General features: G+C 40.1%; 1 protein-coding gene across 1 annotated transcript in view; it reads left to right on the top strand.

Annotated features, from left to right (window-relative positions):
• The window catches only part of frem2a (FRAS1 related extracellular matrix 2a), a 69,233-nt gene that overhangs the window by 18,192 nt on the left and 34,354 nt on the right, over positions 1–16,687 (top strand). Inside the window, exon 3 of the mRNA XM_085363817.1 lies at positions 9,508–9,654. Coding sequence (XP_085219943.1) covers positions 9,508–9,654 — 147 coding nt within the window. The remainder of the gene's footprint in view (positions 1–9,507; positions 9,655–16,687) is intronic.

Raw genomic sequence — 16,687 nt, 5'->3', positions numbered from 1 at the left:
TGTAACTCTTGGGTTTGTTTTGTTTTTTGCAGTTTCTCTCTCGTACAGTCTAACCTTGGGGTGAATGTGCTGGAACATTCACTAATGGGAAGGAACTGTCCTCAATGTTTGTGAATAATCTTATAACCTTTCCCAGATTAGATGGGCAGTAACAGTTGCTTCTCTAAGATCGTTGTGAATGTCTTTTCTCCTTGTCAGTTTGTTAACGCACTCCTGAACCAAACCTGAGAACTGCTAAAAACTATGCTGTGATTAAAACCACCTGGCTGCTAATTATTCTTTTAATTTCTGTGGAAAGATTACGTGTGTGCTTTTTTCACCCATTTGGGCATTTTTATTTTCCCATAGCTTTTGTTAAATAAATAATATGATGTAATATGTTGTTATTCATCTGAGGTCGTATTTATTTAATTTATAGACCTGCTAAGGACTGAATGATTTGGTTTTATGCCCTCATACACAAATGAAAAGAGGGTCCACTTTATTTTTCACATGACTTTAAATACAGACAAATATAAACACACCTGAGAAACCTACTTCTGGTCCGGCCTCCTGTGCACAATACAAGATTTTTTGTCATAGTTATTGTTGTTGACAAACAGATGAATTTATCATTTGTTTTCTTAAAACAAATTATGCCACATATTTTTGACACTGCTCCCAAGTGGCAGTAGATAGCTCCAACATTTAAACAGAGGTCCTAAAATCTCATCTATGCACTGCCAGTAAAGCACCATGTCAAGATTATTAGCACTGATGTGGTCCAAAGGAGGAGGAGGAAGAAATGCTAGCACCCGAAGCTGTAAAATGAGTAATTCTTGATTTCTGTAGTGACAGTCGTAAGCTATGCCAGTAGTAACTTAGAACACGTGCTGGTGAGACATTTTTATGTACACCACTTGATAAAAGACTTCTACATAGAACATTTCCTATCTGTATCCTCCTCCAGAAACTTTCTCTCTCCATTCTTGTTTGCTCAAAGTGTATGTAAGGGAAGAAACTCAGAATAGCTGAGAAGAAGTGACTTCTGGGAAGCCAGGAGAGAGAGAGAATGCAAGGAAGCTTAAGTTAACCTAATTAAATATTACACTCCACCTTGTCTTTGTCCCCAGGTCTTTACCCTTGAAGCTATGCCGCAGGTTGTATAAGGCTGTCTTTGTAGACATCAGTGAAAAACCTCACATTTATTAACTGTATTGCAAGAACTTCAAAGGTTTGAGTATTCTTTGCCCCAAATGTCAATTTCAAATGGTTTCATGTGCAAGGTCGCTTAAGGTGTTTCTGCGGTACTCTCATGCCTAATGGCTATTGAAGGTAGGCAGGAAACAATGCATTATTCTGTCACACTCAACTTTTATCTCTTACGAGTGGGTAGGTGGGAAGTAATGTATGTGCACTCATTTCCTTTGTAGCCCACAGGCACACACAGTGCTCTCTGATGCACAAACAGCAGCATAAGATTCAGCTTTACGTTTGGTTTAGTTTGAACTCCTGTGAGCAACCATATCACCTCAGTTGTACGGAAGGCCCAACAGCGCCTCTACTACCTGAGGAGACTGCGGAGCGCACACATTCCCAGATCTCTGATGTTGAACTTCTACAACTGTGCCATCAGCAGCGTTCTGACGTATGGATTTCTAGTGTGGTTCCCCAGCTGCACCAAGGCCGATCAGCAAGCACTCCAGCGGGTGGTGAAAGAAGCTGGCAGAATTATTGGAACAAGTCTGCCAGAGATCAGTAATATCTTCCCCACTCGCTGTCTGAGGAGGGTGCACAGTATCCTGCGGGACCAACATCACCCTGCGCGCCACCTTTTCCATCTGCTGCCCTCAGGGAGAAGGTACAGGTCTATACAGGCCAGAACATCCAGACTGGCCAACAGCCTGTATCCACAGGCTGTGAGGCTCCTGAACTCTCTGCCCCCCTCTCACGGACAATAACCATATCCAACTTCTTAATAGCAATGAACTGGTCTGCATTGGTGCATCATATCTTTATTCTCTTCCCCCTCCTGCCCCCCCCCCCCCCCCCCCCCCTCTTTCTTAAATAGATAACTATCATATCTGATATCATATCTCACAGTACAATAATATTGAATGGGTTGCATTGTTGTATTTTGTCATGTTTCTCAGGTCTTTGTCTGAATTTCTACGAACATTATTGCTAAGGATTGTCTTATTGCATTGGAGTCACACTGGGTTAAATATGTACACTTGGGTTTTAAGGGGTATTTATTATTTTCTTCTTTTTTTTGGGTTGTATGGAAGCCCCAAACGCAATTTCATTGTTCTTGACAATGACAATAAATAAATAAATACTAATACTAAACACGATGACTAGGAGAATTAATTACCTACACACATACAAAGATTGTCAAAATGTACTTGATCCTTGCAAATTAACAACAAAAATACTTCACACATGTTGGCTTATATTTGCCTTTGAGTCGAGCAGCATTTTAAATGCTTGAAATTGCCCAGGGCTGTGAATTCCTGGTCAGATTACTGATAACTCCCTACACCTCTGGAGATATCCGCTATCATGCTGATTGCCTTGAGTGAAGTGTAAATGTAGCAGAATACACATGTACAGTTTATGCACAGACACACTGCATTATAGTGCTGCTAAAAGACTTGCAAAATAACTTGCTTTCTGTCTGCTATAAGCCTAGCCCCACACACACACATGCACACACACGCACACACTCTCACACACAGACACTACTCTTAGAAGAAAGGAACAGCTGAGTGCAAAACCCATCACAGTCTTTCTGATCCTCTTTGCCACTAGTTGCACGCATGCCAAGCCTCTCAGTAGAATGACTGCCACATATCTGTCAGGATAAACTAAAAGCTACTGAAACATCCTGGGGGGTGTGAGATATCTCTATTTTGTCAACCATCAAAATTTATGTAGTGTGGCACTCCTTTCAGGTGGATGATGCGTGGGCTTCTGTTACTACTGAAATGTTATTGGTAGTCTATTTTTGTCCCAGCACTTAAACATGCAATGTGGTTTGTAATAGAGGAACATTATGGCAACTGAACGAATAGAATTTTAGATTTAGTTTTTCCTTCGTAGACCAATGTTTCTCAAAAGTTTTCCACGGTGAGAGATCATTCAGTTTGTTGGTTGCATATAGCTCTGTTTGCCAGTTGCAGAGGGAGTTGGGGGTTGAAATACAAAGGAGTACAGAAGGCAGATGGAGACATAACAGTGAGAGAAAGGCCACACCGCCAGCAGCAGAAGAGAAGTAGTGTGTCGCACAATCTTGCTGTGAAAAATTTCCTTTGATTTTGAGTGTGAAATCTCAAGCACACACACACACACACACACATACACACACACACAAATATACACAACTGAAGGCAGCCCTGATTTTTAGGAAAGATGCTAAAAAACAAACTTTGGTGTTGAATTCTAAAAATAAAAAAACCCAAAACATAGACATTTATTTGGTGGTTGTTACAGTAGCCACTTTCATTAAAAGCACAAATAATCACACACATGCACACACACCCTAAACCATGTGACTGAACATGCATTATCTATACCGCTGTGTGTTGGGCGATCGTGGCTCAAAAAGTTGGCAGTTCGTCTTGTAACCGAAGGTTGCCGGTTCGAGCCCCGGCTAGGACAGTCTCAGTCGTTGTGTTCTTGGGCAAGACACTTCACCTACTGGTGATGGCCAGAGGTGCCGATGGCGCGATATGGCAGCCTTGCTTCTGTCAGTCTGCCCCAGGGCAGCTGTGGATACAACTGCAGCTCGCCTCCACCAGTGTGTGAATGTGAGAGTGAATGAATAGTGGCTTTGAGGGCCCCGAAAAGCGCTATATAAATGCAATCCATTATTATTGTTAAAGTGGTAGTAGTGTACTAGTGCATCTGCATTTTATACTTATTGTTTGTGACTTTAACCTGTTGGTAGTGGTTGCTAGGCAACATGGTGACATCATGATATATCATGCCTAGTTCAAGTTTTCTGCACTTAAATGAGTTGACTGAAATAAAATGATAATCTGCTTTTGATCATTTTAATATCATAAATGCTTCAAATGGGCAAATTGTTATAATATAATATAATGTAATAAATTATTATGTGGTTGCTAGGTAGATTAGAACCTGCAGTTGTAGCTGTGTGCAAATGTTGGTGGTTAAATTCCTGATCATGTAAGAAGAGTTTGCAGGCAAATAGTATTATAGTAAGACAATAAACCAGAGCTGTTTTAATTTTGCATATTTCTAACATATTGCCACAGCTTAGAAGCAACAGCCAATAATTACACAATTTAAATACATTTAAATATAAATAAATCAGTATGTTGTATTTAAAAAATATTTAAAAAATTAATAACCCAAAATTAACCCTCATACTACTGACATTGAACATTGAATGGGGAATAATTTATTGCATAGACAAATAGCAATAATAATAATACTAGTAGCAATCTCAAAGCTTTGTCAGTTACACAATTAATTCCATCAAAAGAAACAAAAGTTACTGTTAATTTGCATATTTTGTAAAATGAAAATCTATAGTTTTATTGAATGCAACTTTGAGCTATTATTCCAAATGCAGTTCACAAAATTATTTTAGAGCTTTTTCAGCATCTTTAGATCTGTTATGACTTAGTTTTCATTCATTTCAAGTACACATCATTTGTGGTCACTTTAACCCCACTATAAAATTATACACACAACCAGCTGTCCAGAGATGTAATCTCTGCAGCATGTTCTGGGTCTTCCCCGGAGCCTCCATTACATGCCCAAAACACTTCACTAGGAGGTGCCCAGGAGGCATCCTGGCCAGATGCCCAAACTACCTCAGCTGGCTCGTTTTCATCTGGAGAAGTAGCAATTTTAGTCTGAACTCCTCCCAAATGACTGAGTTCCTTACTCGATCTCTAAGGCTGAGCACACTCTTCTGAGGAAACTTGTTTCTGGCACTTGCACCTGTGATCTTATTCTTACAGTCACTATAGATAGCTCCTGACCAAAGGCGAGGGTAGGAACGCAGATCTGCCAGTAAATCAACAGATTTACCGTCATGCTCAGTGTTTTCTTCACTACAGCAGATCAGTACAGCTTCCACACCACTACCATGGCTCTGTCAATCTGATGCTGCCCTCTCCCTTCACTTTTGAACAAACACCCATATGCTTAAACTTCTCCACTCGGGGCAGCGACTCATTCTGAATCCAGTGTGTACACTCCACTCCTTTCCAGCTGAGAGCCATGGCCTCAAACTTGGAGGTGCTGATTCTCATCCCAGCCTCTTCACACTTGGCTGCAAATAGCCCCAGAACAAGCTGGAGATCATGGCTTGATGAAGCCAACAGAACCACATCATCTGTGAAAACCAGAGATGAGAACAGAATCGGTCAGAAGCAGCAGTCCTGGCGGAGACCCACACCCAGCAACCAGTCTGGCTCTTTACTGCCAGACTCTCACTACTGTTGTACAAACATTGGAAACTAAGGCTAAACACACACTAAAGGCAGTTATAGCATACAATTTGCCTAATGCTTTGCTAAGGCCATGATAACATCTTAGAGTAGGAACCAATAGTGCTACCTTCCTGCCTGCAAATCGCGAACAAAGGTACATTGGAGGATCATTGCTTCTCAAAATATGGCTTTAAGTGTAGCTATGTGTTGCATGATCGGGACCTCTATCTCGCTCAGGTAGATCTGTGGATGTCTCCAATATTATGATAACCAGGTGATGAATGAAGTGATAGCATCTGAGTTTTTCTTCCTTAAATGAGTGTCAGAGTGTCCCTACTGCCCGGATATTGTGTGACACTTTAATTTAAGACTCACTGTAAGCACTAACTGAGCAAATCATTCCCTTTATTAAAACTTCATAGAACATTTGGATTTTTAAAAAGCACAAATCAAAGAAAAATAAAAAGGAATGATGTAGCATCGTTAGGAACAAAATGATTCACAAAGTCATACAAAAATGGAATGATAAAAAAATCTCTCGATATATTTATATATCTATGAGATATTACAAAAATATACTTCTGGGGTCTGCACGGACCCCAGTCAGTAGGATGATGCAGCAAATACCATGACTCACTTGAGATTTTAAAACAATTAATAATTTGTAACACTGATATTTGCTAAATTTACGCCTTTACACCATTGAATAACACATTGAGTGCCGCCAGGTAACAAGGTAGTCTGTTTATGTCTGTTTATAGCTGAAAGATGTTTCATTGCTGTAAAAAAAAAAGATGGAGGGTTGCAAAAAGAAAACACAATAAACTGTAAAAATTCTAGAAAATTTAAAAATACTGTAAATGTGTTTTTCCATCATACCCAGCATAGCAACACACTGTGTAAAATAGGAGGAAGACTTTGAATATGTCAATAAAGTTGTTATAGTGGGGGTTAGTGACTATTATCAATATTAATAGTCATTTATTATCAATAAATTTAAAAAAGAAACCCTTTGCCTTAGCAGCATTTTCTAAAACCTAATCTACTTTTATTGCAGTATTGCTGATATATTCCTTTCGCTTAACTCTCACTTCAGATAGCTCACTAGCTGAATCTGAGAGCTTTGGCTCAGTCAGATTCAGGAGTTAATGAGATTCAGCTTTACAAAATCAAAAACTGCTTTAAACTCCACTTTGACTTTAACGCTAACATCTCTTGACTTTGCATAGCCTCAAGTTTTGTGACATGAAAACCTCCCTAAGCCCAAAGTGTGAGAATTTAGGCTGGTCCCTGAAGTATATTCAAGAACAAAGCTGATACTCAGGCCTGTGTGAAGGTACAGTTGTTTTGATGCCTTAGCTTCAAATAGGGTTTCCTCTGGTGGTAAAGATCTAAATATCATTAAAAGGAGAACATTGAAGGGGAAAAACTGAGATTTTGGTTACTATGAGATTTATGCATGCTTTGAAAAGACTATTTTTTAAAAGGGCACTTTTACTGTTTTGACATGATATTACCTGCATTAGCCAAATGTATTCCAATATTTATTATTTCATTTCTCAACTCTGTCCAACAGCCAATTTATTTTTTATCTGTCTCCAGTCAGTACTGGGAATGTTAGTGTAGATTTGCTTTTCTGTTTAACAATTTATGTACCTAATTTATGTATTTATGCATTTTTTTCTTTGCAACTATAGCAGCTTACAGTTGCAATTACACAGTAATTTAATCAGGTTGCTCTGTTATAACTCTGTAAGTTGTAACTCCTTGGCATTTTTCCTTTTTAGTGCTTTTCGAGTAGCATGCTTCCTTTTTAGTGCTTTTCGAGTAGCATGCAGTGGGTATACTGGAGTTTGTTTTTTTGTGTTTCTTTTTCTAAAGAGGGCTGTTTGTTCCACCTGACAGTGGGGTTAATGAAAGCATTGAGATTGAACCAAACAGTTTTTTCAGGGCATAAAACCAAAACACTGAATAGCCCTTTTAAGACCCTGCAGAGGCAGAGTTGGCAGTAAGTTCCACAGCTCGACGCTTCAAACAACCCTTTCAGATTATGTGTAGTAACTTGATTCAGTAATAATATATAGAAGTATAGGTGGCGCTTTAATTATGCAACATTATCTAAGTTATCCAAGTTGAGTCAAGCTACAAGGACCCAAATGAGATACAGTAGTTCACATCATGTGTAGCAGTGTGCTGGTAAACTGGATAACAAATCTTAGAAAATAGAGTGGAAAGGAGGAAACACACAGCAGTAAGGCAGTCAGTGATTGTGCCATGAAATAGATCCTACATCACAATGCAGCATCAGAACTGTAAGTATCAAAGTTTTATCTTCAGATTTCTCAGAGCAACTTGATCCTCAAAATGTATTGCTCTGGAACTAGAAGCCCTAATTGGTGAAGAAAAAAAAGCTTCTGCTTAGTTTCTGTTTGGAAAGCCTTTGAAAGACGCTGCAAAGCGAATTTAGCTCTATTGAGGATGATTTCAAAGCTGCTTTTTTTTTGTACGGTCAGCATATGTGAGAGGTCTTTTATCCCTCCAAAAGGCTGGAGGAATGAGACAGTCTGAAGCCCACTGACTCAGATCGCTATTGTCTGTCCACAGATATTCTCCCAGTGTGAGAGGTCACACATGCACAAACATGCACACACATACAGACATACACACACACACACAACTACGACTTCAGAAGGCTTATGCTGCATTTACTAACAGAGAGCCGGGATGAAAGTCAAGGTTGCAGGCTGCAGTGGAGTTAAAATCGAAGAGATGCGCATGTGTGCAATTTTGGATTTGCACCTGCTAAATGAAGCTTGAACTTGGCCTACAGGCTTTTTTGAGGATGCATGAACTCTGATTAGCTGTCTCCTCACCTCAGCATGTTGTGCGTATGTGTCTGTGCCATGCTGGAAAGTACTTAACTTTTCACCTCTGCTGATCATGAGCAGAACCTGAATTCACAGTAGAAGTACAAATTTTCGATATCTTTTCCAGTCTTGATTATACTCTTAAGTAAATATACTTTACAGTTTTAAAGAGTCAACTGACTTTTCTTTTTTCCCCCAGAGGCACTGGGATGCCTCTGTGATGATGGAGGTAAAATTGCTATGATTTGTGTGCTTTCAACAGCAATTCTGCTTCTGAATGTAAGCTGCATAAATGACTTGGAAGAACAAACAGCTGTGCAAATTGTCGTCAGAGGAGCTAAATGAGATTTCCTTTCTGACGGTCTACAAATAACGGTTCCATAAACAGTTCTTCACTTCTACATTATCTTCTACCACTATAACACCCACTCAGGCATAATTTCCAGGAATGGCATGCAGAGTTAGGTATTGTTCATTTCTACACAAAAGTAAAAAAAAAGAAAATCGACCCTCCTCTACCTTTTCCAATCCACTTTTGCAAGCAGTAGATGGGCAAATCAGCTCCACAAAGCATCATCCTCCTGGCCTACTTGTTGAAGTGGCAGCTATTGAGTGCTCTATTAACCTAGCACTAATACATCCATTTGTTCAACAAACTTTTCTTTCATAACACTGGTTAGCTGGTGTGCTTGAATCATCAAGATGATAGAGAAGATAGAGAAAAAAGCAGTTCACCAAAGGAAAGCTGAAATATAATTATAGGGCACATTAAAAAAAAGAAGAAGATTGCCTGGTATAAAATTGTGCCGATCCTTTTTCATAAATCTGCAGCAGATGTGTTGTGAACATTCGGACTGTGCGTTGAAAAATAATTAAAACCCTTAGTCTTCGTTCAGTTTTACGGTAATTACCCCCACGGGTGGCAGAATTTCCAATCATAGTTTTCTAGTTTCTAGTTTTTGCAAAATGAAAATGAATGCAGCATGTAGTCTTTATGTCAGAGAAATAAACAGGTCCAGATCCACCTCAGCACATACACAATACCGTAATACTCCCATATTTAGAAAAACTGTACGAGTTGTTGAAGGGACAGAATTCAATCAATGGCTAAACTTCTAATAAGTGAGAAACTATTAATAAAATATTACAGTTTACAGTCAGGAGTGTTTTTATGTTTTTGGGGTTTTTTTCAGGTGGGAACAAGTTGAAAGGACAGCAGTTTTGTCTGGATTGGGCCTGGATTTCTTTGGAGAAAGAGTACTATGTGGTGGATGAGGAGGAGAAATTTCTGGACGTGGTGCTCAGACGAAGAGGATACCTGGGGGAGACGTCTTTCGTTGGTGAGTCTGTTTAGTCTCCCTTTCTGATCAGAGGACATATGTTCTATCGTCTAGCATTTTGTCTTCAAGGGATGGCATTGAACAATAATGTCCGGTGGATTGCTTCAATTTTTTATATTATATTCATAGCCAACTTATCAAAGTCCTTGATCTCTCGTCAAATGCAGAGGTTGAGACTTTAGCATGCAAGCAAATTCTAAACAACTGTTGAAAACCTTTCAGATCATCCCCCATAGAGATGATCTGTAATAATTTGGTGGTGCTCTGGCTTTGCATTCCACAGCACATGCTTGCATGCTGGCAACCATTTAGTAAAAGCAAAGAGTACAACTTTACAGTACTTCCAGCATGGCCTGTTAGTTTTGATGTCAAATTCATATTCTCTTACTGTCTTTTTTCCGTAGAATTCAATTAAAATTTCAGTGCTTTACAGTGTCTTTTGAAATGCCAGGCTTTTCATAGCTACACATTCCTGTTTCTGCAACAAAAAATTTTTTAACAAAAGCTCACACATTCACGCAAAATGAAAATGCTATTGAAGCTAAAAATCTATTGCAGAATTTCCTTTTAACGCACATTTTGACCAGATTTGTCCTCAAAGTCAGAGTAATATTTTCTGGCTTCAAGCCAATTTAGTTTGCAAAAAAAAAAGTTTTATTAGATTTAGGAAGCTGAGATGGTTGCAAGGTCAGTGCTTTGCTATGTACAGAGATGTAACTCTTTTCTTTTTTCTTTTTTTTTTTGTCTTTAATGGCGCATACAGGAAACCGGTGTAATGCAACCCATAATTTTTCATTTGCTGTATTTGTCCCAGACGGTTAAGAAAGGACATGAAATAAATATTAAAACACGTGCATGTCAAAAGGCAATAAAAAATGCACTGACCAGATGGCTATGGCAACATTTGCAAAGAAAACACTGACAGTTTTATGGCTTTTACTGAGGTTGTACATTAAGTTCCTGTTACATACTTAGGTCATTATCATTCATATCAAGAGAAATCTCACCCCATTATCACCTTGTCTCTAAGTAATACAAAGCTGTAGATGTGAATGAATATTTATATGTTTTTCTCTTCTGACTTTTGGACTTCACTCTGTCTACTATGGCCGACCGTCCCCTGCAGTTTTAATGCCACGGTCATTGTTAGCTATTTGACAAATGTCTGTTTGCTCGGCTTGTGGACTTCAGTCTTTTGAATGAGTTTATTATTTATTTTGTTATGTCTTAATCACTTATCTAGCTAACTGAAGAAGCAAATTATTAATAACATTATATGTATACAATAAAAATAAACATGTTATTTTATTTATTCACATCAATAAACTGTCATTTTATTTTATCAGAATGTTGTTTTGAATAGACAGTGGTGCATTGGTTAGCAGTGCCTCATATAAACAGCTTTCTAATCAGCGGGGACCTTTCTGTGTGTAGTTTGCATGTCTCCCATTGCCTGAGCAAGTTTTCTGCCTTGCTAACCACAGCACCACTCTGACACTCTGCGCTCCAAATAAAGATGCATCTGCGTGCAGGTGGTTGCTCCCCATGCCCCTGATCCCCATCTCCCGCAATCATCCAAAAGCAGAGTTGGGTATCACTCATGGCATGCTAGTTGCACTCTATTATAGACCACTTGTGTTGTTTTCTTCTGGGGGGGTTTTTGTAGTGCATAGCGCAACTGAAAACAGTAGAGGAAGTGGAAAGCAGGCCTATATGCTTCAGTCGATCACTGTCAAGCTGCTGGCAGGTTTGATGAGTCAGCACTCTGAGCTGCAAAATAAAGGAAAGAGCAGGGAATTGATTAAGACGACATTAAGTCGATGCAAAAGAAAAATGATTTGGAATATTTATTGGAGTCAAAAACACTCAGTTATTTGAAAAAAGTGCATTTTTGCTTGTTGATGGTGCTCGGTTGCTACAGTGTAACGTCTGTGAAACTGAATCCTGTGTCCATGCAGGTGCCCGAATACCTGAATATAAAACAAAGCACTGTGACCTGGCTTATTGCTTTGTAAAATCCTGGTTTGAAGCCTTTATTCTTTATGGGACAGTAATTCACAAAATGATATTTTGACTTGAGTCAAGCAATTAAGACCATAAAGTCACTGGGAATATCTTTACTGAGGTCATAAATTAAGCAAGCCTTCCGGTCGATGCCGTTCCCTTTAGGGGTCGCCACAGCAGATCGTCTGCCTCCATCTCACCCTGTTCTGAGCATCCTCCTCTATAACACCAACCCTGTGCATATTCCCTTTCAATACATCCATAAATCGCCCCTGTGGTGTTTTGTCTTTGTTCCGCCCCCCTGGCAGCTCCATATTCGACATCCTTTGTCCAGTATATCCGCTATCCCTCCTCTGCACATGTCCAAATCATTTCAACCTTGCCTGTCCAACTTTGTCCCCAAACTGCTCACCTCAGTTGTTCTTCTGATGTGCTCATTTCTGATCTTTTCAATCTTGGTCGCTCCCAAGGAAAATCTTAACATCTTCAGCTCTGCCACCTGCTGTCTTATCATACATCATAGCAGGTCTCACTATCATCTTGTAAATTTTCCCTTTCACTCCTGCTGCAATCCATCTGTCACAAATCACCGCTGACACTCATCTCCACCCTCTCTGCACTCTCTTCTTCTCCTCTCTTGTCATTGCCCTTTGTTTTGTATGGATGATCCCAGGTATTTACACTCTGCTCCTTGCAGATTTACTGCTACACCTGTGTTCCTTTTCTTTTACTGTCATTCCTCTTTTCTCCAGTTCACATCTCCACCTCTCCAGGCTCTCCTCGACCTGCTCTCTACTCACGCTACAGATCATAGAAACATAGATGTTACAACTCTCACCATTCATCCAGACTGAGGACAAGTGATAGGAGTACACACAGATTTTTATACAATGTACTTCTTTTTCCAGCCAAAGTTACGCCCTACTTTCACAAAGAAAAGATCATGTGTAAGTCATTCCATTGGCATCAATTTTTTGACCCAGAGCCTACACCCTGTCTATATAATACATGATTTTAATTATTTGATTGCCAGCTTTATCAATGGGCTGTAAGAGAGAAATACTTTTGAAAAATCTATAAGGTAATATTTGCAAGCTTTGAGCTAAAGATACATTTTTTGAGAATTGCACAAATTTTTTTTTCTTTCATAATTTCTAATACAGATAAAATCCAATATGGAAAATGATGTCTTCTGATTCTGGTTTGAGCCATGAAATCCAACACTGACGTGAAAATTGTTCTCCTGGTTTACAATCTGTATTTATAAAGGTACCCCACTCATTGGTGGTGCTATGGTGTGTGTAGGCCACAGACACCAGAATTTTATTGTAATCCTCTTTTACCCGTGCTCTGACTTTCCCCCAACTTTCAGGAAAATCAGCCTGGTCGTATTTATGTAATCCTGCTAAGAGACAAACAAACAGGCGGAACTGAAAACAATGGCAGCAGTGACAAAGTCGCATTTTGTCCCCTCTTTTGAATGTTGACAATACAGTGGGGCAAAAAAGTATTTAGTCAGCCACCGATTGTGCAAGTTCCCCCACTTAAAATGATGACAGAGGTCAGTAATTTGCACCAGAGGTACACTTCAACTGTGAGAGACAGAATGTGAAAAAAAAATCCATGAATTCACATGGTAGGATTTGTAAAGAATTTATTCGTAAATCAGGGTGGAAAATAAGTATTTGGTCACCTCAAACAAGGAAAATCTCTGGCTCTCACAGACCTGTAACGTCTTCTGTAAGAAGCTTTTCTGTCCCCCACTCGTTACCTGTATGAATGGCACCTGTTTGAACTCATCATCTGTATAAAAGACACCTGTCCACAGCCTCAAACAGTCAGACTCCAAACTCCGCCATGGCCAAGACCAAAGAGCTTTCGAAGGACACCAGGAAAAGTATTGTAGACCTGCACCAGACTGGGAAGAGTGAATCTACAATAGGCAAGCAGCTTGGTGTGAAAAAATCAACTGTGGGAGCAATCATCAGAAGATGGAAGACATACAAGACCACTGATAATCTCCCTCGATCTGGGGCTCCACGCAAGATCTCATCCCGTGGGGTCAAAATGATCATGAGAACGGTGAGCAAAGATCCCAGAACCACACGGGGGGACCTGGTGAATGACCTGCAGAGAGCTGGGACCAAAGTAACAAAGGTCACCATCAGTAACACACTACAACGGCAGGGAATCAAATCCCGCAGTGCCAGACGTGTTCCGCTGCTGAAGCCAGTGCATGTCCAGGCCCGTCTGAAGTTTGCCAGAGAGCACATGGATGATACAGCAGAGGATTGGGAGAATGTCATGTGGTCAGATGAAACCAAAGTAGAACTTTTTGGTATAAACTCAACTCGTCGTGTTTGGAGGAAGAAGAATACTGAGTTGCATCCCAAGAACACCATACCTACTGTGAAGCATGGGGGTGGAAACATCATGCTATGGGGCTGTTTTTCTGCCAAGGGGACAGGACGACTGATCCGTGTTAAGGACAGAATGAATGGGGCCATGTATCGTGAGATTTTGAGCCAAAACCTCCTTCCATCAGTGAGAACTTTGAAGATGAAACGAGGCTGGGTCTTCCAACATGACAATGATCCAAAACACACCGCCCGGGCAACAAAGGAGTGGCTCCGTAAGAAGCATTTGAAAGTCCTGGAGTGGCCTAGCCAGTCTCCAGACCTCAACCCCATAGAAAATCTGTGGCGGGAGTTGAAAGTCCGTGTTGCTCGGCGACAGCCCCAAAACATCACTGCTCTCGAGAAGATCTGCATGGAGGAATGGGCCAAAATACCAGCTACTGTGTGTGCAAACCTGGTAAAGACCTATAGTAAACGTTTGACCTCTGTTATTGCCAACAAAGGTTATGTTACAAAGTATTGAGTTGTATTTTTGTTATTGACCAAATACTTATTTTCCACCCTGATTTACGAATAAATTCTTTACAAATCCTACCATGTGGATTCATGGATTTTTTTTTCACATTCTGTCTCTCACAGTTGAAGTGTACCTCTGGTGCAAATTACTGACCTCTGTCATCATTTTAAGTCGGGGAACTTGCACAATCGGTGGCTGACTAAATACTTTTTTGCCCCACTGTAAGTGAATCATCGGATTTGAAATAAAGGAGGCATCATGCTGCCTGTGACACTCATCCATGTACATAACACAGTGTGGGCGGAGAACATGCTGGTGTGTGTCAGTCAAATCTTAAATCCAGCCAGTCGCACAAACATCACTGCCTGAGTTCTTAATAAGCCTTATGACCAACAGACGGAGGTGATTTTGTGTTGGAAAGAACAGCCCAGCATGTTTTTGTGCTTATGTCTGACTGTTTGTGGAGGTTTCAAGTTTAAAAGGATGGTGATGATGTTGTCCCTGAACGGCCCTTTTAGTACTTTGTTATGCTTCAGCTCGTTTGCCCTGCGAGAAGTAGCAGCTGTAAGCAGCTTTTACTCTCTCACCTCTCATCATTATTCTGTTAATCGCGGGGTCAGGTGTTAGCATCACAGTGTAGCGGTTAATGTTAGCTTTAAGACTCATCTACCTGTGTGTGTGCTTGTATGTGTGCGTGTGTGTGTGTGTGTGTGTGTGTGTGTGTGTGTGTGTGTGTGTGTGTGTGTGTGTGTGTGTGTGTTTGTGTGCTGGTGTGTATATTTGATTCCTCTTGGGAAGGTTTTAAGTGTATCTCTTGGGCACACATGAAAGCTTGCGTTCAGACTCTCATCTCTTTGCACAGTTGGTGTGTGAGCACCTGGTTATCTCTGACCACACTCACATAGTACACACACACACACACACACACACACACACACACACACACACACACGCACACACACACACGCACACATCGACTTTCAAGCCAGCATTTTAAAAGGAATGTCTAACATGGCATGCTGACGTGCCGCTATGCATGAATGTGTTATTCATGTGCACTTACATGGTTAGTACATTTTAGAGGAAGGCAACATCAAGAAGAAAGAAATGTTTATTGTAGTCTTAAGAGCATCGGAGTTGTACCCCAGTGTAGTGGGTAACATGTTCACCTTATGTGTGAACATGTTAACCAATAGTGATTTGAGAGTGACATAAACCCTGCCTCTGGGGGCCATTAACAAGCAAATTTCAACTGCTGTTCCCAAGCCTGGATAAATGAGCATCTTGCATCAGAAAGGGCATCCTGTGTATAAAATCTGAGCCAAATCAGAAGATGCAGATCCATCTGCTCTGGTGATCCCTTGAGGAATAAGATGGCAGCTGAAAGTGCCGTTAGTCTTAAGAGAATAAGTGCACCGTTCCTCCACAGCACCAACCTAAATCACTCTAAGTGCAAATACACATGGAGTGTTCAAATTTCAGTCTATTTGTTTTAATGTGGCCTTTGTGGCACTGTTTAGGCACTAATAATAAAATATGGTGAAGTCTAGAGCAACAGTGATCAATGTAAAAAAAATAACCAACATGTTTTTCTTCATAGGTTTCTTCATTTTCCCCTTGTTATTGGTAACTGTCAACTAAGGGATGTTGCTTTGTTGTTGTTGCTATACACAGACATGTATTTATTTATAGTTATGTTTAGTATTTAAAACGAATTAATTTCTATTGCAAAAATGTAAAAACTGCAGTGAGATATATAAAACAGTCACAAGGGCCAGTGTCGTGCCTGCACATAACTGTCAACTTAGCAAGCAACCAATTCAAATTGTATCTTTCGGCACTTTCTTTACTAGCAGCCTGTTGGCAAAGCAAATCATTTGTTCCTGTCTTTAGGTTATTTATGAAAAATGCCAAAGATAACACAGTTTGGCAGGTAAAGAGCTATTAGCTGAGACCTTTTCATATTTCAAAATTGGAAGAAACCAAACAAATGGAGAACAAAGAAAAAGGGCAAGCCTAAAAAATATCTATAGCAGATCATCAGTATCTGAAAGTCATGTCCTTAAGACAGATGGAAAAAAAATCCAGCAAAACCCGACACAGTACATGTGAGATGTATCCTACCCTCGACGTGATCCAGGTGCTTTTTGCTGAA

Source organism: Diplotaxodon limnothrissa, linkage group LG10 (assembly GCF_057381915.1).
Source record: "Diplotaxodon limnothrissa isolate DT_005_m linkage group LG10, D_limnothrissa_male_GT1.1, whole genome shotgun sequence".
In the NCBI taxonomy this organism is placed as follows: Eukaryota; Metazoa; Chordata; class Actinopteri; order Cichliformes; family Cichlidae; genus Diplotaxodon; species Diplotaxodon limnothrissa.
The sequence above is the reverse complement of the archived record's forward strand: the minus strand, read 5'-3'. Positions and strand labels throughout refer to the sequence as shown.